Below are 24,627 nucleotides of genomic sequence, written 5' to 3'. Positions count from 1 at the left end.
TGATCTGAGAAAAGGTCTCACCCTCGTCCCAGCTGTTGTTGCCTTTGTTCAGTCACTCAGTTGTGTCTGACTCTTTGTGACCCCATGGACTGCAGCACGCCAGGCTTCCCTGTCCCGTGGGGTCTTCCTGGCTTGGAGAGCCCCATCTATCTTCTCCTCCATGCCCCAGTGGTGGCCGCCTCCTTGAGCTCATCCCAATTTCTCTCTAGCCCTAGACCTGAGTTCCCAGCTGCTCAGGCCTCAAACCTGGGAACCGCCGTCCAGGCCCCTCCTTGCTTCATCTCTGACATCCCATCCTTCACAAATCCCACCGCTTCTGTCTTCAGAATGCCTCCCCTCAGTTCCCTTCTCTCCTGTGCACTGCCACTGCCCCAGTTTAGCCAGCACTGGCTCACTCCTGGATTCTGTCCTAACGCCCTAACCCAGCCTCATTTCCACTCTTGCCCCCCGGAACCTCCTTTGCAATCTGCTTTTCACAGGTGCATGCACGCAACACTATGCACCATAGCCCACCAGGGTCCTCTGTCCATGGGATTCTCCGGGCAAGAACACTGGAGTGTGTTGCCATGCCTTCCTACAGGGGATCTTCCCAACCCAGGGATAGAACCCGAGTCTCTTAACCATCTCCTGGATTGACAGGTGGGTTCTTTACCACTAGTGTCGCATGGGAAGCCACAGAGTTGAAACATTCATTTTAAAAAACAAAACACAAAAAGCAACTGTGAGCCAGATCGTGTCTGTCTCCTGTTTGAACTTCTCTTCAGGCTGAGCCCCTCCCCAGTGGCCCCGCAGCCCGCCCACAGTACCCTCACAGTGTCCCCCCGGCCCACTGTGCTCTGGACACACTGGTTGTAGAGTTTCTTCCACCACGATCTCTGTGCTGGGTGTGCCCACTTCTTGGTGCGGCTGGCTCCCTCTTGTCACCCAGGTCTGAGAGAGGCACTCCCCTGAACACGCAGTTGATTCCTACCAATCCTCCTCTTTGGGCCTTCAGCGTCACTTTTATTCCCATCTGTCAGCTCTTGGTTCATTACTTCATGCATTCAACACACATTTATTGGTCACTTCCCGCACCAGCTAGACTAGGCATGTGTTTAATCTCCCTCAAAAATGCAGTGTCTCCCTTGGATAACATAAAAGCCCATGAAACAGGGGCTTTGACCATAGCCTAAGGGCCTGGCATGGAGGGGGCAAGGAGAGTTTGATAAATACTTGATTTGCAGAAATGAATAAGAGCCATATGGTAAGTGTGCTCAGGAAATCAGAGCTGGCTGATAGGACTTCTTGCTTAGGTCTCGTGGCTTTGAGGCCGCTGATATTCCAAAGTGGGCCCAGCACTGGGATAAATCAAACCCTGTCTGCACTTTCCCAGGCCAGCAGAAGGTGACTCCCTCCCTGTTGGCACAACCGACCAGCATTTATGAAGGGCCTACTATGTGTGGGCCTGCAAGCAAGGTCAACCTCCGTCTTGTCACAGATCACCAAGCCACTTGTACTCAGCAGCCAGGCTGACAGGCTGCCCTGCCCACCCAGTAATGACCAGCTGGCGCTCACTGAAGGCCGTCTGTGGGGAAATCAAGTGGCAGGTCTCTTCTTACACCTGTGACCCCCTTCCACCCAGGTTTCCCAGATAGCCAGGGTTTCAGGGCAACCCAGGGACAGCACTCAGGGAGCTGGTCACACCTGTCCCCAGGGGCCAGTGTGCCAATCTCACGTCTCCAGCCCCACTTCCCAGGCAGCGTGGGTGCCTGCTCTTCCTTGCCCTATGCCTGGCCTGATTCCAACATTAAGTTCTATCACAGACAGGTCATCCAGCAAACGGATAAGAATGTGGATGAGTCCAGCGAGGCAGAGCTAAGCTGTGTTGGCTCTGGCACTCACCAGCTCTGTGATCTTGGGCAGGTCACAGGAAGCCTCAGCTTCCGTCTCTGCACAATGAAGCCTATTAAAGCGCTGACCTTGGGGCTCCTACAGCTGGTGTGCCTGCTCCCCCTGCCCTGTGGGCCCATGAGTTCACACCAGTCCCATATCAAGGGACAGGTGCGGGGAAGGGAAACAGCAGTTTCGGGGCAGCATTTCAATGGCTAATCTCATTAGCAGGAAAAGAAGTAGCAAAAGAAGCATGCAATTGAACACAACAAATGCACAGAAGTCAAACGACCCACTTTAAACTCAGCTGGGCAGTGGGGATACAGAGCAAATATCCAACTTCATCAAGAAGGAAGGCAGTCAAAGAGGGAGGCCGGCCTGTGGGCAGCGCTGCAGAACAGACACCCCGTGTTCTCCGTCCCGACAGGTGGAGAGAGCGTCAGGAATACTGTGGCATGGCCAACTCCACTGGGCTGGAGTGGGATATGGATGAAGGAGAAAGATGGCCTGTTTGGCCCATTTCCCAAATGCCCTGCACCGACCACTGTCCTTGGACTAACAAGACAGGTGGGCGAAAGGGGAAAGAACGGCCTGAAACAAAGGCTGAACGGCGGGTTTGCCCAGAGCAAACAGCTCCCCACACAAGGCCTTGGAGATGTGCTGTGATCCACACCGAGTGTATCAGCTCCTCTCTCCCCAACACAACTGCTGGCGGCTGCTATATTTATCTCCTAGGAAGCTGCATCTCCCCCTCTTTTACCCTGGTAAGCAGCCCTCTGTAACCAAGAAAACAGTCTTGGTCCTCAGTCCTTAGGAAGCCATGGGGAGATTTCTCAGAAAAATAACAGCTGTTGTTGCCCTGGGTCCCTGCCCTCTGGTGACACACAAACTCAGCTTCCTGGCCTGTCCCTAGCTCCTACCAGCTAGACGCCCACTGAGAGGTCAAAGTCAGGGCCAATGCCAGGCGACTGTGGTGGGGGCGGGGGGTGGGTAGCAGAAGCCATGGACTAACCAAGGAGAAAGTGACCAAAAGGCGGCCTTCAAGGCCTGGCTGCAGCTCCCTGCCTCACTGGCGTGTGTCTCCTCCCTGGGGCCCTCCAACTTCCCTTCCCCAGATTAAGGGACAAGCAGGCAGAAGGAAAACAGCTCTTTCCTGGCAACATTTCCTGAGCTAATCTCATTACCAGAAATGAATGGCAAAAGAAGGATGAACCCCAGAGGCCAGCGGCCCAGCCAGTAGTAGCCGCAGCCAGAACAGAGGCTCCATGGCCTGGGGCAGCTCCGAGAGTCTGCTTATCTCATCTTCCAGGTTCCTATCGGAGCACTGCGGACAAAAGGGACAAGAAAACAGGACCCCTCTCTTGTTCTGAGTGCCAAGAGGCCGTGGGTGCTGTCTTTCCTGCTGAGCTCCGTGGGGTGTGGTGGGGAAGCACGGAGACTCTGGAACAGACTGTTGAGTTTGGTTTCTGCTCTGCCTCCGGGCCAGGGAACCCTGCGTGTCCTCCCACTGCCCTGAGCCTCCGTCTCCTCATCTGTAATTGAGAACACTGACAACAACGGCGGCCTCAACGGGGAGCTGTCAAGAGGAAATGAGTTAATACAGGGAAAGCTTTTAGGGCAGCACTGGGCAGATCCATAAGGAAGAACAGCTGACCCCTGTGGCCTTGAAGGGAATTAGGTGAGGAAGCTCAGGTTTTCAAATGCGTCCTGGGTGGATAGTTCATTCCCGGCTCCCTGGGGAGCAGTGGGAGATTTGTTTTCATACACAGCCATGATGACTGGCCACCGTGGCACAGGGCTCTGTCGAGCCACAGGGAGCGGTCCTGGGTGCTGCTCTGGCCTGACGCTGCCACCATCCAGGACAGGGCATGGCACCCTGGGGAGAACGCTGGCCAAAGCTCCATGGATAGGCCTTGCTCATTCATGACTGTGTGGCATCTCTGTGCCGGACCCTGAGCCACCCTGGTCCCTCGTGCGCTGACCCCCTGCAGCTCTCACTGACTGTGCCACTTACAGGGGTCCCCGAGAGTCTCTGTGTTACTGACAGTAAGCTCTGTGCACCGTGAGAATCATCATTCCTTCTTCCGGGCCCACACATAGCTCCCAGCAGTCCAAGAAACTATAGCAGCATCTAAATGATGGAAAATTCATTTGAGAAAGAATCTCCAAGCAACTTTTGAAAAAAGTCTCAGGGTTCAGATGCACTCGGGGAAATCACAGGGCTGGCAGCAACCACAGAGACCAGTGGCTTCCAAACTTGCTTCTGACCTCCAAAGCCATTGCTCAACTCAAGTTCACCCAGAAGCCCAGGATGTAAAACTGATACAGCCAAGTCGCTCTGGCAGGAATCATGCCCAGGCGGCCTGCTGGACGCCCTCCCGCCTCTGCCCCAGGCCCTGCTGGCCTTGAGGCAGCTCCAAGGAGCCCCTGGGCTCCCCGAAGCACTGATGGAACACCACAGATTCAGGCCAAGCTCTCTGAGTAGACACGAGGAGACGAGTCCCACAGAATCACTCTGCACAGATGGTGCCTGAACACAGACCTGGTTTTCTGATTCCGGGCTAACACCTCTTGCTCCACTTTGCTGTGGCTTCATCTATGGAAAATTGCAATTTAAAGAAACAAGGCTCGCTTCTGATCACCTACAACATAATCCCTAAGTATTTTACAGGCCCCTGAACCAGCCAAGTCTGAAACAGAGCCCAGCCCCGCAGGCTGGCAGAGAGAAGTTCGGAAATGAGCTGCAGAGGCACAGCTGATGGTTCCATACACCTTCCTTCAGTTCTGTGGGACATAAATAGGTCTTGAAAGGCTGGGGCTGTGTGGCCGTGAGAGACCCTGGGCCAGGAGGTGAGGCCCTGGACCAGGAGGTGAGACCCCAGACTAGGAGGTGAGACCCCGGACCAGGTGGGCCAGGAAGTGAACACTAATGAGAGGTGGAGAGCCAAGACTTCCCCCCTGTCAGGCACAGTGCCAAGCTCGGGAGGATAAAGAGGCCTGAGATATTTTTAAAGTATTTTTACAGCAGAAAAACTTTCCTACAGACTCAATTATATAACGATCAGACTCCACCTCTGAGCTGAAATTATCCATGGCCTTCAGGAAAAAAAAAAAAAATCATTTTTCCCTACATGAGGGTCACAGGTTTCTCCAGAGAAACTCTTGAGATGTACGGTCAGCAGCCCTGGGGCAACTGCAAAGCATCAGCCCGGAGGACTTCCCCAGGGCAGTTTGGGGCCGGCAGCACTGACCCCACCGTCACACGTGATACTGTCTGGTCCAAGAGGGGCCTCTCCAGGGGCCCTTCTGATCCCAGCCACACCAGCATCCTCACAGCTTCCCTGTCCCAAAACGGGGTCGAGGTCACTGAAGGGGAGAGTGTGGCCAGGGGACAAATTAACCCACAGTCATCCTGTGTTGGTGGCAAACAGTAGACCGAGAAAGGCTTCTGGGCCTCAGGAACGGAGAACCTCACCCAAGAAATGACAGCCCAGACAGAAGGAACAGTCTTAGGGAGATTAACTTACAGCCCAGGTTTTCGTCAGCCTGAAGATGGGCGCGCTCTGCAATGCTGACACCACAGACATGAGAGAATGAAGGTTGTTGAGTTCTAGAAGTTTCTGGGGGAAAACAAAAAAAAGATATGGAATTGATTATTTTGTGCTATAAACAACAGAACAAAAACATGTTGAAGTGTTACCAAATGCTGTCATATTTATGAAATTCAATTACACTTAAAAATATCTCATGTAGAAAATATAGTTCTAGGAAGTTCATAGAAACCATATGCTCTTTTTCTTTCGAATTGTTAAAAGGTGAGTGTGCATCTGAAACATGTGCCAAACTGCATAAGATGACTAGTCCGGCTGCTGGACAGAAACGTGGCCCGGGATGAGGTTTGATAGTGTCCTTTCTGCTCCTTTTTTTTAGATGAATCTCAACTGTCCCAGCAGGGTTCTGTAAACTGGGTCAATGTGGGTCTTCTGTGATCACCTTCATACCAGGCACAAGGGAGGCTGAGGAAAGATGTTATCAATCTGCTGGGAACACGGAGCTCCAGCTTCCCAGACACTGGACCATGCTCCCCTGAATCAAACCCCAAATGAGTGAGAACATTTGGATTTAATTCCATCTCAGACAAGTTCCTCACCACGAGAGTGAGGGTAAGCGCAGAAAAATGTAATTGCCCTGCTCTCGGTTTTACGCTGGGGAAAAACCTGCTATCAGGACGCGAGTTCCCCTTCTCACTCTCGGGAGTCAGTGAAGGCTGTGTAGCCGGCCGGCTCCATGGGACCGAGAGGTCTGGTGCCAACTCCAGTTCCCACTACAGGTGTGTCCTCTGGCAAGTTACCTAAGCCTTCTGAGCCTCCACGTCTTCAGACTTAAAACGAGGAGCCTCTGCTGCATGGGCCGTGCACGTAACCTGCTTGACCAGAACCTGGCATCAGGAACAGCACACAGCGCAGTGTGGGCTGCCCGTTCTCCGTCAGGAAGACTTGGCCCCACCCCTACCCCTTCCTCATCACTGTCGCGGGTGCTTCCAAGGAGGCGCCGCTCCCTCTAGTATGTCTTTCCTGACCATGCTCCCAAGTCTAGGAGGTAGAAACCCGCCACCTGTGTGCTCCCACAGCAGCCTGTGCATCTCCTCAGCACCCTGGACTAGATTCCGCTCTCATCTGCCCTTCTCTCACCTGGGACCGTGTGTTCCCTGAGAGCAGGGGTGAAGTGGGATCTACCATCACAGCCCTCAGGCCTAGCAGCACAGAGCAGGACCTAGTAAATGAGCAAATAAGTGAGGAGGTCTATGCCTAGTCCTCACAGCTGTTCCTACCCGGGGACTTCTCCCTTACCACACTAGTGACTGCTGCATTTCACACATCTGTAACACTCCCTAACTGCTTCCTGCGGGTAATAATAGATCCTTTGAGGGAGCCGAATTTCATCCTTTGTATCTGAATCGCTGTGCTTGTCACAGGATTCCTTTTAGAGCTGAAGGTCCTCTGGGAGATTATCTAATCCACTCCTTTCATTTTATAGATGGAAAACCGAGGCCCAGAGAAAGGAGGGGCTCACACAAGACACACCCGGGGCACACAGCATCAGCATGATGGTCCGCCATCGGGAAATGGCAGAGCTTAAGGAGGAATCGTTGCAGGCCCCTCGGGTGGGGACTGTAAACTTCCAAACTGAAAGCACCAGGTGGGCTGGAACTCTTTCCCACTTTCTCTCGTGGCCCAGCAAGAACTCATCGACTGCAACAAGTTCCACTAAGCCCAGCACAGTTCCAGGTACTTCAGGACATAAAAGTGTCCGTGCCCCTGCACACTTATAGCCGGATGCACTTAACCTTGCTGTGAGGGACCAGAGACATGCTCCAACTGATTCGTTGTGGGGCCTGGGCATGGACACCCACCTCTCTAAGCCTCCCCTTCCTCCTCTGGAAATGGGATGATAATAATTTGAGTGTCAAATGCAATTATTTCTGTACAGCAGCCGCTATGGGGCCTGGCCAGAGAGGGGCTGCACTATAGGTGAGCTGGCCTAGGATCTGCCTGGGAAGACAACAGGCACACACAGCAAGCAGGCAGTAAGCCACACAGAACGATGCTCTGCTGAGGCAGGCAAGCCCTGTGGTCAGGGATGGTGGACTGGGAGGAGCTGGCAGACCATGTTAAGCAATGAGAGTGGTCCAGGAAGACCCATGGGATCACATACTGGGCTAGCAGAGATGAAGGAAGAGGAGGGGAAAGGTGGGGTGGAGACATGAGCCTGGTGCCCAGACACTGGCCAGGACTGATCCCATCCGAGCAGGGTTGGGAGGTAGGAGTGGGGCAGAGGGGTCATCAGGCCAGGCCTCGAGTGCAGGATGGGGTGCAGTGAGTTCTGCTGACTGGGGACAAGTTGTGCAGGATGTGATGGTATCACAACCACTGATGCTGAGAGCCACCAGCACTGCCTGGATCTGAATAGGAGGGGGAACAGATCCCAGGGGTAGCCCTTGGGGTCCCAGGGAGAGTCTGTGAAAGGCCAGCTTATAAAGGGCGGTTGGCTGCCAAAATCACAGGGCAGAGGGCACCTGCCTGTGCGCACACAGGGGCTGGGAGGCCACGCAGGGGGTCAGGCTGGTCCTGCAGCTGTCTCTGCCTGGGGAAGTCAGGTCACTGCCGCTGGTCTGAACCCTGCCCCGCAGGTCCAGAGCAAACTAGCTCCCGAAGTACCAAGGAAACACATTTCTGAGACAAAAAAGATAGGACAGGAAGGAAAGAAGTAACAATAAAACAGCTTACCTTGGCTATTTTCACAAAATGGCTCAGGATTTCTGCCCTTATTTTTAACGTCTGTGCTGTTAGAATTTCTCGTACAACCCAAAAACTGACCTGGAGAGTCAAACACAGACACATACACACACACACCAAAACGTTGTTAAATGCCAGGCCACCCAAGTTGCCCTGCCTACCACTTCTGTGGGACTTCCAGGAGGTGGGAAGAACACACCCTAGGGCTGAGGAGGTTCAGGGTTTCTCTGACACCCAACCCTGCAGTGGGGGGGGGGGTCCCTGTTGTCAGCACCAGATCTCCAACACACACAGCGATGCTGAGAGCAGAAAGTATGTCCATCTTCATCCAGGGGACCTCCTGGGCCTCCATGACACATGGGTCTCCCTGAAGGGGGTACAGGGAATTTTGAGATGAAACAGACAGGATTCCTGCTCAGGAGGAGACAATGGATGGGTGGACGGATGGATGGCTGGATGGTTGGATGGTTGGATGGACAAATGGCAGACAAAGGGATATGCATGCTGGCAGTACCATCCATGAGATCCACATCCCCAGCCAGACCCAAGGCAGGACGGACTCAGCTGTATACAAACAACTGTAACCAATTTAATTTTCCAGGAGAGGTTTGCCCAATTATTTATGTGATACAAAAGCATCTCTCAAAGTTCCGTAAAGCAATGCAGTTTAAAGGACACATTTTTCTGCAGACAGCATATGCCAAAAGGATATACTGGTATTTTTGCTTCAGAATAGCATGCACACTTGACCATACCCGAGCCCCTGAATCCTCTGGTGGGAAAAAGAAAGTCATCCACCAGTGTTTAGTTGACTCAATGAAACAGGAGGCCTTTCATGCCAAGAAACACTGGGCAGTGGTTTGTTTTCCTGTTTACGTTTCACGACTGTAAGAACAGTTTTTTTTTGTGAAACTCGGATGCCCAAGAGAGCAACGACAGCACCACAAAGAAAGGAGAGATGGACAAGAGTGCGGGGGATGCCTGGAATGAAAAGGAACGCTAGGCATCTCAAACCTCTACATTGTACAAAGAATCAAATAGTTAAGAATGCTCCACAGTTAACAAAGCATGTTTACTGCTGGGACCACATGCCTTCTCTTTACTAAAATACTGTTAACTTTTCAGTGAGGAAACAAGAAAGAATTAACCAAGAATCAAAATTTGGTTTCTTATATTAAGCAGGAATATTATAGAAAAGTTTTCTCTGTGTAATTATCTGTGGTTGCCTCCAGGACATGCCTGGGTTTCCATAGAATCATTTTTTCCAAGGAACTGCCTAAAATTAAGTTCAGACTCAAATGTTTACTAGCCGGTTACGGAAGAAAGATTTTCTTGATACTAAATGATATGCCCATAAACCTTATATTTTAATACATGCATACTTTTATGCCACATAAATCTCAAGTGTGATAGTTTCTATGCAGAATTTAATAGATGCTTATGTGCCAAAAAATCACACATATTTAATTACAGAATATGGCAGAGCTGGCTCTGATCTGCAGCACATGGTGTGCAGGGGCAACTCTGGATCAGTTCAGTTCAGCAGACTTTCACAAAGCCCTTACTATGTGCTCCAGGCACTGTGAGTCCCAGACCTGTCTGCCCTTGCCTGACACAGAGGAGACCAGAGGAGGCAGGATCCTCCAGAAGTCACTGTGTTAAAAGGCAGCTGGTGGCTGTGGCCATCAAGAAGTTCAGACCAAGCGAACTGGAGTGTGGGGAGGCAATGACAGAGGGCAGCTTCCTAGAGGAGGTCACCTTGAGAGATGGGCAGACCTTCAGCAGGTAAGGAGACCAGGGAGAGCTGAGTGGGACGACAGGACTGGTGTTGCAGGTGCCCCACAGGGCGGGGGTAGGAGGGAAGCTGACGCTAGAAGGAAAGCGAGGGCCAGACTGCCGGGGTCAGGAGCAACAAGGGGACACTGCTGCATGGCGAGAGTTCCAGAGGCTTCTGGGCACAGGGATGACAGCCGAGACCCTTTTGTGGAAGCAGGGACACCCATCAGGAAACTGATACGAGGGTCTAAGTGAGAGATGGCAGGTTTTAGCTAGGGCCATGCTGCAGGAGATGGAGGGAAGAGGCGAAAAAGAAGAGCATTTCAAAGGGAGAATCAGCATAGTTTTAAACTGTTATAATTCTGTTTTCTAACTACAAAATTTAAGAGAAGCTTAATGCACAAAACAAAGGAACAGAGATAAGCACAAAAGACAGAAGTCATTTGCAAGATCGTTCTCACACACAGACCCCCTGTTATAAACACTGTGATATGTGTCCTTCTTGGAACACGTGTATGTCATGTCTCAGAACATATGTTTGTCTAGTCTTAGAACATATGTCCTTCTAGTCATAGAACCTGTTTCTCTTTTTCAATTAAACTGGTATATATTAATCATACTATCACAAGGATTTTTATAAGCAAATAATACCAAGGACTTCCCTGGTGGTCCAGTGGTTAAGAATTCACCTGCCAGTGCAGAAGACACAGGTTCGATCCCTGGTCTGGGAAGATACCACATGCCATGGGCAACTAAGCCTGGGCACCACAACTGCCAAGACAGCATGCCCTACGGCCTGTGCTCCACAATAAGAGAGGCCACCACAATGAGAAGCCTGCTCCCTGCAACCTGAGAGAGCCTGAGTGCAGCAATGAAGACCCAGCACAGCCAAAGATAAATACATGAAATTTTTAAAAATGCAAAATAAATGAAGAAAAAGAATATTGACATTTTTATTTTAGTAGCTGCCAAGTGATTCATCTCAGGGACGTCTCATCACTAAGGAACCTCGTACTGCTGGGTAGCTTATTTCGAATTCTTTTGCTGTGATAGACACACACACACACACACACAAACACATATATAATTATACATATATCTTTATACATTTTTAATGAAGATCTGAGGATAAATTATTTCAAGGTGGGGTGAATTAAAATATGTGTGCATTTTTCCAGAAGTATGTATTGGCCTCCACAAGGTTTATTTTGTTGATCCATCAAAGTTGGAGCAGAGTTGTGTTCCCTGACACAAGCCAATGCCAGTTACTACGGTTCTTTCTTTTGTTTACTAACATACTGGACAAACTAACATCTTACTGCCCATATTCTGCATTTCTCTCATGACCCCTCACTTAACTTTTCTTTCTTGCACTTTTTTCCTCAGCTTTTTGTCGCAAAGAAACATTTATCAGCCATTTGTACTATCTGCCTGTGAACTACATGCTCTGGTCCTTCAGCCACCTTTCTATCAGGACACCTGTCCTCTAACTCTTGGTCAGTAAAAGGTCTCATATCAAAGTGAATGCATTTCCCCTTTGTGAGTCATACAGTGTGCCAAGAGTGTGGAGAAACTGGTGCTCTTATACACTGCTTGGGAGGGAGGTTATAAAACTTAAAGGGCCATTCTGAAGAACAACTTGAACATGTCTCTCGAGCCGTTAAAGTTATATTCTCCCTAGAATATTTATCTTACAAAAATATAGAGATGTAAAGGGATATGTGCTTGCCAAAGCACTGTTTATAAAGCAAAGGAACAGGCCCATCAGTAGGGAGTAGGCTGCATAAATAACACCGTCACCTTACGCTTCGGAAGGAAGTTGTTATGGAAGGAAGGAGACAGTTTATCTACAAGGATTATTTGGAATTCTTCCGCATAGGAGGTTTGTCTAGTCACCTCCATTTACTTATTCCATCATTTGTTTAAAGGGACTCATGAATATTTATTTTATACTTTTGGGTTATGATACTATGTTATTTATTTCATACTCAAAGCCATTTCAGCTTCAGCTACTGACAGCTGGCTTTGACATGCCCTCAGCACTGGTTGGTTGGTTTATTTGAGCACGTTTTTACTCTCTGCAACTACAAGATATAACGGGACTTCCCTGGTGGTCCAGTGGTGAGGAATCTGCCTGCCAATGCAGGGAACATGGGTTTGATCCCTGGTCTGGGAAGATCTCATGTGCTGTGGGGCAACAAAGCCTGGGCACCACAACTGGAAAACAGTCCCCGCTCACGGCAACTAAAGAAAGCCAGAGCGCAGCCACACAGACCCAACACAGCCAAAAATGAATTAGCTAACTAATTAACTTTAGAAAATGCTACAGGTTCATCCTGTACATTTCTTGCCCCAGTCTGAAACCAGCCATTTCTCCAAGGAGACTTGGCTCCTTTTATTAGATAATGGAATTAGAAACCAAGATCTGGGAGCATATAGGCTTGAGCTACTGAGATATCACTGTTTCTAGGTCCTCTCAGATGGCAGAGCAAGGAGGTGTGTGTGTGTGTGTGTGTGTGTGTGTGTGTGCCTGTGCACGCACTAACTCCTGTATATACACATACCTATAAACATTTCTATATCTAACCATCTGTATCTATACTAAACTAAATGAGTACACACTAATGTCTCCAACTCTAATCCATCACCATATGGATCATTCTAGCCTTCTCCTCCTGTTTGCCTGTAACTTCCCACTGCAGCAAGTGGGAGAAACCTGGTTCCTGCCATCTGCCACCCAGTTCCTTAACTGTTCAGTTCCAGGGTCCATGCATAGTGGCTTCAGAATGGTTGCCCATCCCCACTTGGAAAACACCTTCACTAGAGTGTACGACCACGTACAGGTCCTTTCACCTTTAGTCTCTCAGGCTCCCTTCAATTCCAGAGTCTCTCTGGCGCGCACAGTTCCCCTCACCCTTCTCAGCGTGGTTCTTCCATACATCTATAATCCGGTTAGGCTCAAGCGCCATGTTCTGCATTCCATCCTAGGACGCCACAATCTCCACAGTGAATTTTCAAAAATCTCCGTGCACTAAGGTTTACTCTTAGTGCTGTCAAGCTCTGTGGGTCTCCACAAATGCACAGCGGCGTGTATCCAGCATACAGCATCATACAGAGCAGTTTCACCATCCTAAAAGACTCCCGTTTGTCACTTACTCAACCCTCTCCCCTGCTCACGCCTCTGGCAAGCACAGATCTGCTTACCATCTCTACAGTTTTACCTTTTACAGAAGTTTCTTCAACATTTTCCTGAACTTTTTTTAAAAAATGGGGTAAGTAATCACATGTATGTTGCCTTCTCAGACTATTTTTCTTTCTTCTTTTGGCCACATTGGACTACTTGCAAGATGTTACTTCCTGTGCCCTTAGCAACGAAAGCACAAAGTCTTAACCACTGGACCTCCAGGGCATTCCCCAGACTGGCTTCTTTCACCTTGTAACATGTATTTAAGATTCTTCCATGTCTTTCTATGGCTTGAGAGTGTATTCTTTCCTTTTTTTTGGAATGAATACTATTTATTCCATTGTATGAATTTACCAATCTGTCTATCCTTTAACCTACTGAGGGACATCTTAGTTACTTTCTGTATCTGACCTTTACAAATAAAGCTGCTACAAACAACTGTGTGTATCTGCGTGTATGTGTATGGGTAGACTTAAGATTCCAAATAAACTGGATAAATATCAAAGAATGCAATTGCTGGACTACCATTTTTTCATTCCCACCAGCAGCAAATGCGAGTTTATATTGCTCCAAATACTTGCCAAGAATTGGTATTGTCAGGTTTGGTGTAGTTTGTTTTGTTTTGCTTTGGAGGATTTTTTTTCTTTTTGTATTGCAGGCATTCTAAAAGGTTGTAGTGTTTGCATTTTCCCAATGGCAAATAATGCTGAGCATCTTTTCCTATGTTTATTTGCCTTTGGTATATCTTCTTTGGTGAAGTATTTATTCAGATCTTTGACCCATTTTTTTAATTGGGTTACTTTCTTATTGTTGAGTTTTAAGAATATATTTTGGATTAAGTCTTATTAGATATGTGTTTCACGAATGTTTTCTCCAGGCTGTGCTTTGTCTTTTAATTCTCCTAACTGTGTCTTTTGCGAAATATAAGATTTTAATTTTAATAAAGCCCGGCTTGCCAATTCTTTTCTTTCATGTACTGTGCTTTGATGTTATATGTAATAATTCATCACCAATAGTCATGTAGATTTTCTATGTTTAAGTTTTATAGTTCTATGCTTTACATTTAGGTTTATGGTCAATTTTTATTTAATTTTTATGGAAGACCTAAAGTCTTGCAGCTTCATTTTTTCAAACACACAAAAATACTTCCAACTATTTCAGTACTGTTTGTTCAAGAAATTACCCTTTCTCCATTATCTGCCCTCATGCATTTGTCAAAGGTCAGTTGCCTATTTGTCTGGGACTAGTTCTGGGCTCTCTATTCTATCAACCTAGGTATCTATTCTTTTGCCAGTACCATACTGTCTCAAATACTATAACTTTACAATCGGTCATGAAATCAAGCAGAGCGAGTCCTCCAACTTTGTTCTTTTTCTGGTTATTCTAAGGCTTTAGCCTTTCCATATAAACTTTAGAATCAGCTTGTTGATATTTATGAAATAGTCTCAGGAGACTGGGGTTCAATCCATGGGTTGGGAAGATCCCCTGGAGGAGGGCATGGCAATCCACTCCAGGATTCTTGCCTGGAGAATGCTGTGGACAGAGAAGCCTGGCGGGCTACAGTCCGTGGGGTCACAAAGAGTCGGACACAACTGAGCAGCTGAGCACGGCACACAGCACATGAAATAGCTTGCGGGGATTTTAAAAAGATACGTTTATGTATTTATTCACTGCTGGCTGTGCTGGGTCTTTGGTGCCGCTCGGGCTTTTCTCTAGCTGTGGAGAGCAGGGGCTACTCTCTTTTTGTGGGGGCCTCTCTCATTGCAGAGCACCATCTCTAAGGCATGCAGGCTCAGTAGTGGCTCCTGGGCTTCAGAGCACGGGCTCAATAGTTGTAGCACACGGGCTTAGTTGCTCCGTGGCCTGTGGGATCTTCCCAGATCAAGGATCAAACCTGTGTCTCCTGTGCTGGCAGGTGGATTCTTAAGCACTGAGTCACCAGGGAAGCCCGGCTTACTGGGATTTTGACTGGAGTTGAATTGAGTCTACAGATCAAGCTGGAACAAACTGACATCTTAGTAACGTGTCTTCTAATATATGAAGACAGAATATCTATTTCAGTCTACTTTGACTTCATTAGGGTTTTATAGTTTTTCGCATATAGAACCTGTACATCCTTTGTTAGTGTTATATCTAAGTATTCCTTGTGCGTGTGTGTGCACACACTACTGTAAATGGTGGTGTTATTTTTTAATTTCAAATTCCAATTCCTCATTGCTGGTATACAGAAAAGCTTTTATATTGATCTTGTGCCCTGAATCCTTGGTATATTCACTATGGTTCCAGAAGTTTTAAAAATAGACGCCTTTGGGAATTTCTGCACAGATGATCATGTCATCCTTATTTACTTATTTTGCTTGCGTGGGGTCTTAGCTGCAGCACAGATCGTCCACTGTGGCCCAATGGCTCAGCAGCTGCAGCAGGTGGGCTTAGGTGCTCCAAGGCATGTGGGATTTTAGTTCCCTGACCAGAGTACCCTGCGTTGCGAGGTGGGTTCTTTACCACCGGACCTCCGGGGAAGTCCTAATCATGTCATCTTTCAATAAAGACAGTTTTAGTTCTTCCTTTTCAGTCTGGGTATCTTTTTATTCCCTTGTCTTACTGCACTAGCAAGGACTTCCAGTTCAATGTTAAATGGAAGTGGTGAGGGAGCACGTCCAATCTTAAAGGGAAAGCATCGAGTGTCTTAACGTTAAGTATGATGTCAGCTGCAGGATTTTCCGTAGATGTCTTTTATCAAATTGAGGAAGTTGCCCCTCTATTCCTGATTTGCTGAGAGTTTCTTTGTATTATGAATGCATGCTGAATTTTGTGAAATGCTTTTTTTGGGTCAACTGATAAGATGTTATACTTTTTCTTCTTCAGCCTGTTAAAACAGTGGGTTACATTAATTCATTTTCAACTGCTGAATCAGTCCATGCACACATGGAATAAATGCCTCTTGGTCATGGCGCTAGTAAGCTTGTAAAACACATAAGCTATTACGGTCAGGATCACTGTTTTGGTGGTAGAACTAACACTGGAGTTAAGGCACTGAGGACTAAGATATCCCCGGGGAATTTTCACAACAGTATCAGAAGTGAATAAAGCAGAACAGTTATGAACACAAAGAGCTTTAGCTAATCAACCACAAATGAAAACAATCAAAGCATAAAAGTAAAGAAAAATCCAGGTTTTAGAATGTTATCCTTTCTTACAAGAAAGTGACTTTTGCTACAAATTTCTCAATAAGCCCACTCATGGTTTCCTTAGAAACCTGGAGTAAGATGGGAAAGCAGAGGTCCCAGCCTCTCCCTGCCCCCAACACTGGATTCCTGGTGCTGCAATAAAACACTGTCTGGTCTCTGCCTGAGCCTCCATGGGCAGGGAACCACCCTGTATCAAGAGAAAGCAACCGCCTACCCACTTCTATCCCTTGCTCCCTGCACTTACTGATTAGGCCCCACAGGTTCTATTCAGTCCGTTTCCCCATATGAACCCCTCAATTACTTGCAAACCTTAATTACCTCCTCTCCAAGTCTTCACATTCCTAGATCCTTCCTCTGATCCTTGTATAACATGCTTTCTTTCCCCTCACCCTCCGACCCTCTGATCACTGTGACACCCCAGTCTTCACGTGGGGCGCCAAGGTCCAGACATAACTGTCTAGGAGTGGTTGGAGAAAGCATAGGAAAGTGGGATTATCACAGTTATTAGAACTGAGCCATTCTAGTTTAAACTTTTAATTTAAATTTTTTAAAAAACGACAACACCAATTACTGGCAAGAATACGATGCAACACAAGCTTTCCTTCATTGCTGGTGAGAATGCAAAATGGAACAGACATGATCCAATAACTGTACTCCTAGGTATTTACTCAGTTTATTTGAAGTCTTATGTCCACACACCAAAAAAAACAACATGCAAATGTTTATAGCATTTTTATTCATAATTATCAAAAACTGGAAGTCCTTTGATACATGAATGGATAGACAAACTGGTAAATCCAAACACTGAACAGTACTCACTTAAAAAGAAAAGCCATCAAGCCATAAAAATACATGAATGAATCTTAAATTCATGTGGCTAAGTGAAAAGACAGTCTGAAAAGGCTACATATATATGCGTCCCCTTTTTTTCAGAGTCTGGAGAAGTGAACCTTTAGAGATAGCAGGTAGATCAGCATCTGGACCACCGCCTTCCCCTCCACAGCAAATCCTGCCTTATTCTTTGGGCAACTTCAATATCACCTGAGACCATCACCTTGAGACCATGGCCTCAAGGTCATGTTATCGTTTCAGCAGCTATTAGCACTCACCACTCCAGTCACCTTCTTCTCCTAATTACCAAGGACTTTCATGCTTTGGAGAATGAAATGGCAACCCACTCCAATGTTCTTGCCTGGAGAATCCCAGAGACGGGGGAGCCTGGTGGGCTGCCGTCTAGGGGGTCGCACAGAATCGGACACGACTGAAGTGACTTAGCAGCAGCAGCAGCAGCCCTGCATCAGAGACCTGAAGTTCCGGTCTCGGGCCATAACCTTTAAACCTTCTAGTCCTTACTTTCTCCTTGAGTCCACCCCCACCCCTGTGCCCACTCTTCCCTCTTGCCAGACTCTGGAGTCCCTGGCAACCCTTCCCTCCTTAAAAGCAGACAGATCCTCTATCATTTGTCACTTCAGTCCCTTGCCCTGTGGTCCTTCAAAAAGAATCTGCTTTGCTAACTGTGGATGGATCCAACCACTTACCTTCCTGTGCCCCTTTCTTTTGGCTGCAAAGTGCAACTAGAATAAAACCATCCACCCTCATGCCCTGGGGCCACTTTAAAAGCCACAATCTCTATTTCATCTGGTCCACTGGCTCTACCCATGAGTCTTTTATATTTCCAGGGTCAGTTTTCTCTTTTCCCTGGAGTGGTCTTTTCAAGCTTTCCCCAACCCCCTCAAGCTTCCCTGCTGTGTCCCAGCTGCATCTCCAATTCCATGGAGGAAAGAGGAGCCACGAACCTCCTCACACCACACCTACAAGCAGACCTGTGTCTGTATCTTTCCTTTCTGCAGACTCGCCTTTGACAACGCAGAGTGCTCAGGTCCCGGCCTCTCCCACCTTTGCTGGAACTTCACTTCATTTTGTATACCTGCTCTCTTCTTATCTTTAATTTTTCCTGGTCTACTGGCTCCTTCCATTAAGAACATCCCCAAGGCTCTTTCCACTGAAAAGAAAAAAGGACTATTACCACCTCCCTGAATGTCTTCAGCCCCTCCAGCCACGCCTCATCTTTCTCACTGGGAGCATCGCCTACATCTGCTCTCTCCATTCCCTCATACCTCCTACGGCTCGGCCTGCTACAGCCCAGCTTCTATTTCACACCCCCACAAACCAGCTCCTGCTGGGCTCACCACCACCGTGCTGCTCAGACTTTCTTTCCAGTCCTTTTAACTGACCCATTCTGTAGCATCCCCATATCCTTGAGACCCTGATTTCCAAACACCACCTTTTCTGGGGGATCTTCTCATCCCCGGGCTGCTCACTCTCAGCTCTCACAGGGACTTCTCTTGCTCCCAGGGTGATCTCATCCACTCCTGTGCTTCGGATGTGGCTGATTCAATACCTGCATCTCCATGCTGGATCTTTCCCCTGACTCCCAGACGCAAACATCTGATACCTGCTGCACAGCTGAACTCACACGTCCAAACCCTTTTCATCTCCTCCCTCACAGCTGCTCCTCCTTTGTGCTTACTATCTCAAAGAGAGATGCTGCCAAGAACCAAAGGGGCCCTCCCTGTCATCTCCCTCCACGTCTCATCGATCACCAAGAGCTACCATTTGGTCTCAATATTCTGTTGAGTCCGGCCATTTCACATCTCTATTCTTCGCCTGGATGAATGGGACAGACTCCGATCCAGTCTCCTGGCCTCCCTTCCTACTGCCCACACCTCTCCTCTGGTTTTCCCATCCTAATGCTGATTCCCCTGGACTGTCAGCCCCTCCATTACTTCTGTCTCCCCATTTAGACTGTGAGCAAGGGCTATATCTAGTTTACTATTCCACCCTGGACCAAAGACAGAGCCTGGGACATGCTCAGTCAATGTCTATTAAATAAATAAATGAATGTAACTAGAAGAAATGAGCCTCAAATGAAAGTGGGTTTATACAATGAGGAAAGAACAGTTGTTTGGAGGTAGCTTTTGGAAGGGAAAATACTAACACTGCCTCCCAGCTCTGTGATAAATGAGGTCTGGAAGAACCAGGGGGATCCACTGGAGTCATGTTCAGAAAAATGGGGGAGGCTTTTCAACAGAGAAACTCACCAGTTATGTGACATTGAGCAAGTTATTTCATTTTCTAGAATCTCAGCTTTCTCATTCATAAAATGGGTTTAAAATATCAGCCTCAGTGGGCTTTGTGAAAACAGAATCAAATGCAGGTTAAATGCTCAGTACAGTGTCTAACTCAGGTGAGCTGAGCCTAAGTGCTCAATAAACTTTTTTTTTTAAAGAGTCTTGATTAAAGCCAAGAAGGAGTGGAAACATTCAGGGGTTAGGCTAATGACGGGAGTTGGGGGCAGGGGGGAAGAGGGCAGTTACAAGAGTGATGGGGTATCAGCAGGAAAGCTCGGAGCAGGAAGAGTGCCAGAGGGAAGAAGGTCTGCGGGGGCCCTGCCATCACTCTCAGCCACTTCCTGCCCGAGCACCGACTTTCCTGGAGGAACTGCCAGTCCTCCAGTCTCACTCCCTGCCACCCAGACCCCTACCCGCCTCCACCGGAAGGCCTGCTTCTGAGACTTGGCCAGCCAGAGCCCCGTGTTTCCTGTCAGGGCCATGAGGTCAGGGTGCACAGCAGAGGATCCAAACCAGGGCCACCAACCCTGGAGTCTCAAGTCCAGGACATGGAATGGAAAAGAGGCAGGTCTGTTCTGCGGGAGTTGCCCTCATAGGGAGCTGCCGAACGCCGTCTCGGAACCAGAAAGGAGGAGGCTGCTTGTGGGGAGCCAGCGCAGAGGAAAGCGGGACCTCCAGGTGGAGACAGAAGTACCGCCTGAGGTCCCCCGAAATAACGTGAAGTCTAACCTCTCCCTGGATTTGTTCCATGAGCCAGCAGGGGTTTCTGTCATTAGGAACTATGTGTATATATCCTGAGTAGAGTGAAAGCCACCCTCCCGGGCAAAGCGTTGAGAACCTCTGCCCTGTCCAGTCCCCGCTAATATGTAAGGATCTTATGACCCACACTTGGACTTGTCCAGGCCTCAGAACAGGTTAGCAGCAGAGACCAGACTGGAACCAAGTTCTCCCAATTTCCTGTCCATCTCTTCCAAATTCTTCATCTTCAGGACACAATTCCCACTCTACCGCCAGCACTGGGGCCCAAAGCTAACCTTCCTTTCAGCTTGTAGTTCCCATGACACTGCTGCTGCTGCTGCTGCTGCTAAGTCGCTTCAGTCGTGTCCGACTCTGTGCGACCCCAGAGACGGCAGCCCACCAGGCTCCCCCGTCCCTGGGATTCTCCAGGCAAGAATACTGGAGTGGGTTGCCATTTCCTTCTCCAATGCATGAAAGTGAAAAGTCAAAGTGAAGTCACTCAGTCGTGTTTGACTCTTCTCGACCTCATGGACTGCAGCCCACCAGGCTCCTCCGTCTGTGGGATTTTCCAGGCAAGAGTACTGGAGTTGGGCACCATTGCCTTCTCCCCCATGACACTATCACCTGTTTTAAAGCTAATTCTATTAGTTTACTGTGTGTCAGGTGCTGAGCTAAACCTTTTACATCCATGATTCTTGTCTGATCTTCAAAAACCACTTGAAATGATTCTTCCTATTTCATATATGATGAGGAAGGTCAGAGGCTGAAAGACAAGCCAAGATCATACAGGTAACAGGTCGCACAGCTAAGATGCACACTCAGGTCTGCTGGATTCCATGCAACCACAGCTTCTTAGACTGCTGTCCTCTAAAGTATTCATGCAAAAACTCGGGGGCTTTGGAGGGCCAGCAGAAAATCCAGTCACTTAACTTAAATGCATTCACTTAAATGCAAATGTATACATGTGTCTATTTATCTAAGGGCAGGTTCATAGGTGATACATCAGATTCTCAACAAAAACCAAAAAACCCATGATTCAAAAAGGGTTGAGAACTTCTGGCTTTACGATGAACTCCCTGGGGCCAAGGCACAGGCCCAGCCCGTAACAGACCCCTAGGGAACTCAGCCCAGCTCTTTCGTCCCAGCCATTCCATAAACAAATGCTAAGGGATGCAGGCCCCACGGAGAAGCAGCCACGCCCTCTAGGGCTGACCAGAGCCCTGGCTCTGGTTTGGCCACAGGGAGCCTCAGCTTCCCCAGCAACCTCCTTCCATTCAGCTAATCTTTCTTCTTCCCCACCCTGGCCAAAAAATGCTTGAATGCCTATTAGACACAGACAGTGTGCTAAGAGCTCTACCTAGATCATCTCATTTAAAGTTTGAAACAACTGTGCCAAGTGAGTACTACCATGATTTCCATTTGCAGATGAGGAAACAGGCTCAGAGAGGTAAGTGACCTACTTGCCTTTAGCTGGAGTCTGATGAGCTTGGTTGACACATATGAAAGTCGGCCAGGAGGGGATGGATACCCATCAGTTCATCTCAGGGAAAGCAGCTCTGGTGGCTGACAGCCAGGCCGTGGGCCAGTTTTCAAGCCAGAGCTGGTACCAGGGCTGCGTCTAGGAACTGCTAAGTGGCTCACAGGCCGGCAGGAAGCCCATCTCTCAGAGCATCCTGTTTGGGAAAAGGCAGCTTTACTTCTGGCTTGCTTCACCCGCTTGGTCCGAGCTGGACACGAAACAACTGTTTGCAGCACAAGCCGCGCTGCCCTTTGCCAAGCTGACCTGGCCTCCGCGTGCAAAGCAGATTACATCAGAGCCCCGAGTGGCCCTCCTCCGGGAGTGCTGTGGCTGATCAGAGGTGGGACTCGGCTGGCTCCCAAATAGTTTTGCTAAGGAAACTATGAATCCCCTGATAGTGTGTACACATCTGGTTGTTTTTAAAAGACTAAGCTCAGTTGAAAAGGAAAAGATTTTGAAAATAAAGAGTAAAAAAAAAAAAAAAAAACACAAAAGGCTTCAGAATTTCTCTTTTCCAAACAAACGATGTACAGTCCCTACCGCAGATGTAGCTAGGCCTTCCGTAGTTCCTACTGTATCTCATAAAACAATAGTAATGCGAACTCCAGCCCTGATCAGCTGACTACAAGCTGGTGCCTCTCTGAGGGCTCCCGCTGCGCTCGGGGTGGTAGCCAGCTGAGGCTGGAGAGGCTGAATAATGGTGATGCATAGCACCCGGCATTTCCGAGAGGGATGGCCCAGCTGGAGGGAAGGCCCAAAGGGAACCCAGGCCCAACACTCCGGGCTCCAGTCACGTACGCTGTGCAACCTCTAGGCCACTGTCCTCATTTGAAACCAGAGAAACAGAACAAAGAGGAAAGGCTGTCAACAGCCCCACTTGGAGGTTTGGTCTATTCAAGGGGGTCTTGCAGGGTACTTTCTACCGAAGATCATGTTCTGGCAGGTCTGTCTGAGCAATCAGAAGCCTGCCCCCCCAACCCCTGCCCACCCCCCGCCGGCTCAGTTGGTCCAAGTCCTTGATAACATTCCTTTAGGTGGGGATGCAGCTTCATACCTGGAGCAAAGGTTCTGAGTGAGCCTCTCTGGTCTGTAGTAGTAGCATGGGTGGGGCCAGTGACCAGGTCATCAGGAATTCAAAGAAATTCAATTCAAGGAGCATTTATTGAGCACCTCATTCTTTCACGCTACACATACTTACTGAATACAGCTGACACTGGGTAAGGTGGTAAGGGAAACAGAGAGGAACAAGACAAACACAGTTCCTGCCCTCATGGAGCCCGCAGACTGGCCAGGAAGATGGAGACTAAAGAGCTACACAAAGTGCGGCCAGACAGGGAAAGGGCCACACGGAGACGCAGAGGCGCAATGAGGGGACACATGATGGGGAGCCCTTACACCGGCTGGGATTCACGGAAGACTCCTGGAGAGGGCGACATTCTGGCTGAGATCAGGTTAGGAGCTGAACAGGGAGAACAGCACGAATGGGGGCCTCATGGGACTGAGACACGATGAAGCAGGAAAGAGGAGGGAGGCCAGGAAGGCCGAAGCCCACAGAGTAGAGGGGAGGGACAAGAAAGGAGGCCAGAGGGGAGGACAGAAGCCAGACCCACCATGCAGGACCTTGCAGGGCACATTAAGGATGCCTGGAGAACCTTAGCTTCAGTGGAAATGAAAGCCACCAAAATGATTTAGATACAGAAAAGATGTGTTCAATTCCATCTGTTGTGTGAAAAAGGACTGCGATGGCACAAGCATGGGTGAAGGTGGGAGGTTCAGGAAGAGGGGTTTGGACTGGGGCCGGTACCTGGGAGTGAAGCCTGGAGGGGCTCCTAGCTACAGGGGACAACAGATTACTATTTGCACACACACATGCATGGGGTGTTCTTACCTGGTTAAACCTCCGTGTAAAGGCCACGACGTTGGGGGCGAGACTATGTTTCTCCTTCTTACTCCATCCACAGCTGGCTAGTTCCTAGGAAGCACAGAGTCAATTTCAAACAGTGATTCCAATGAGGATGCAAATACAGACAGGCATCTACCTGGAAGGTGGGCCCAGAGGTGGGGAAGGGCTGAAACCTTGGCCATCTGTGCCCTCCCAGGGTGGGGGAGAGTCTCCTCCTCCTCTAGAGAAAGGGGCTGGGTCCACAGGTAGAGGGGCATCCTGGGACCCCCCCCCGCCCCCGCCCCGAGGCAACGGTGAGAAGCAGGTTACTTATCTCTACAACCTCAGCCACATCTCTCGGGACTTCTGTGCCCAAATTATTCTCAACCCCACAAGGCCACTCTGCCAGCTCCCTGGGACTAGAAGTCCCTTCTTAATGCAGACTGTCTGATAGAGGGTATAATGTTATAATAAGCAGGATTCACCACCCCCTCCCAGGGCTAACTTAAAATCTGGCTGAAGATTCTCACTGGCCCAGGGACATCCAACATTCCTGGAATTAGGGAACATTCCAGGACAAGCCCATTGCTATCAGAGAAGCTTTTGGATGACCTTGGATTCTTTCCTGAAGCTGGCCTCTCCTCTCTCTCACACAAGCAAAGGGGGGCAGAAGGAGAGGTGCCCTTAATATCTTTTTCAGGAGCCTTGTCTCTTTTTTCCTAGCAGGGTTAGCATTATAATTTGAAGAATCAAATGACCTAAATATTACCTATCAGTGAGGCTGGTACCAAGAACCCCCTCTATGTGTGGGCAGGGGACAGGAAGCCTCACTTTTTATCTCACAGAATTCTCACCATATCAGTTTTAATAAAGAAGAAGAGGGCTCAGCACTACTCATCCTCCTGAATGAATGTTCTGAGAATCACTCAGTCGTGTCCGACTCTTTGCGACCCCATGGACTATACAGTCTATGGAATTCTCCAGGCCAGAATACTGGAGTGGGTAGCCATTCACCATTCTCTTCTGCAGGGGATCTTTCCAACC

The 24,627-nt window shown here is 48.7% G+C and overlaps 1 protein-coding gene across 3 annotated transcripts in view; it reads right to left on the bottom strand.

Annotated features, from left to right (window-relative positions):
- RALGPS1 (Ral GEF with PH domain and SH3 binding motif 1) overlaps window positions 1-24,627 on the bottom strand; it is a 295,391-nt gene that overhangs the window by 173,223 nt on the left and 97,541 nt on the right. For all 3 annotated transcript variants that reach the window (XM_040225151.1, XM_040225152.1, XM_040225153.1), the window contains exons 6-8: window positions 23,590-23,673; window positions 8,157-8,246; window positions 5,397-5,489 (exon numbers count right to left, since the gene is read on the bottom strand). In XM_040225151.1, coding sequence (XP_040081085.1) covers window positions 5,397-5,489; window positions 8,157-8,246; window positions 23,590-23,673 — 267 coding nt within the window. The remainder of the gene's footprint in view (window positions 1-5,396; window positions 5,490-8,156; window positions 8,247-23,589; window positions 23,674-24,627) is intronic.

This window comes from Oryx dammah, unplaced genomic scaffold (assembly GCF_014754425.2).
Source record: "Oryx dammah isolate SB20612 unplaced genomic scaffold, SCBI_Odam_1.1 HiC_scaffold_25, whole genome shotgun sequence".
NCBI classification, from domain to species: domain Eukaryota; kingdom Metazoa; phylum Chordata; class Mammalia; order Artiodactyla; family Bovidae; genus Oryx; species Oryx dammah.
This window is presented reverse-complemented; position numbering and strand designations above follow the sequence as displayed.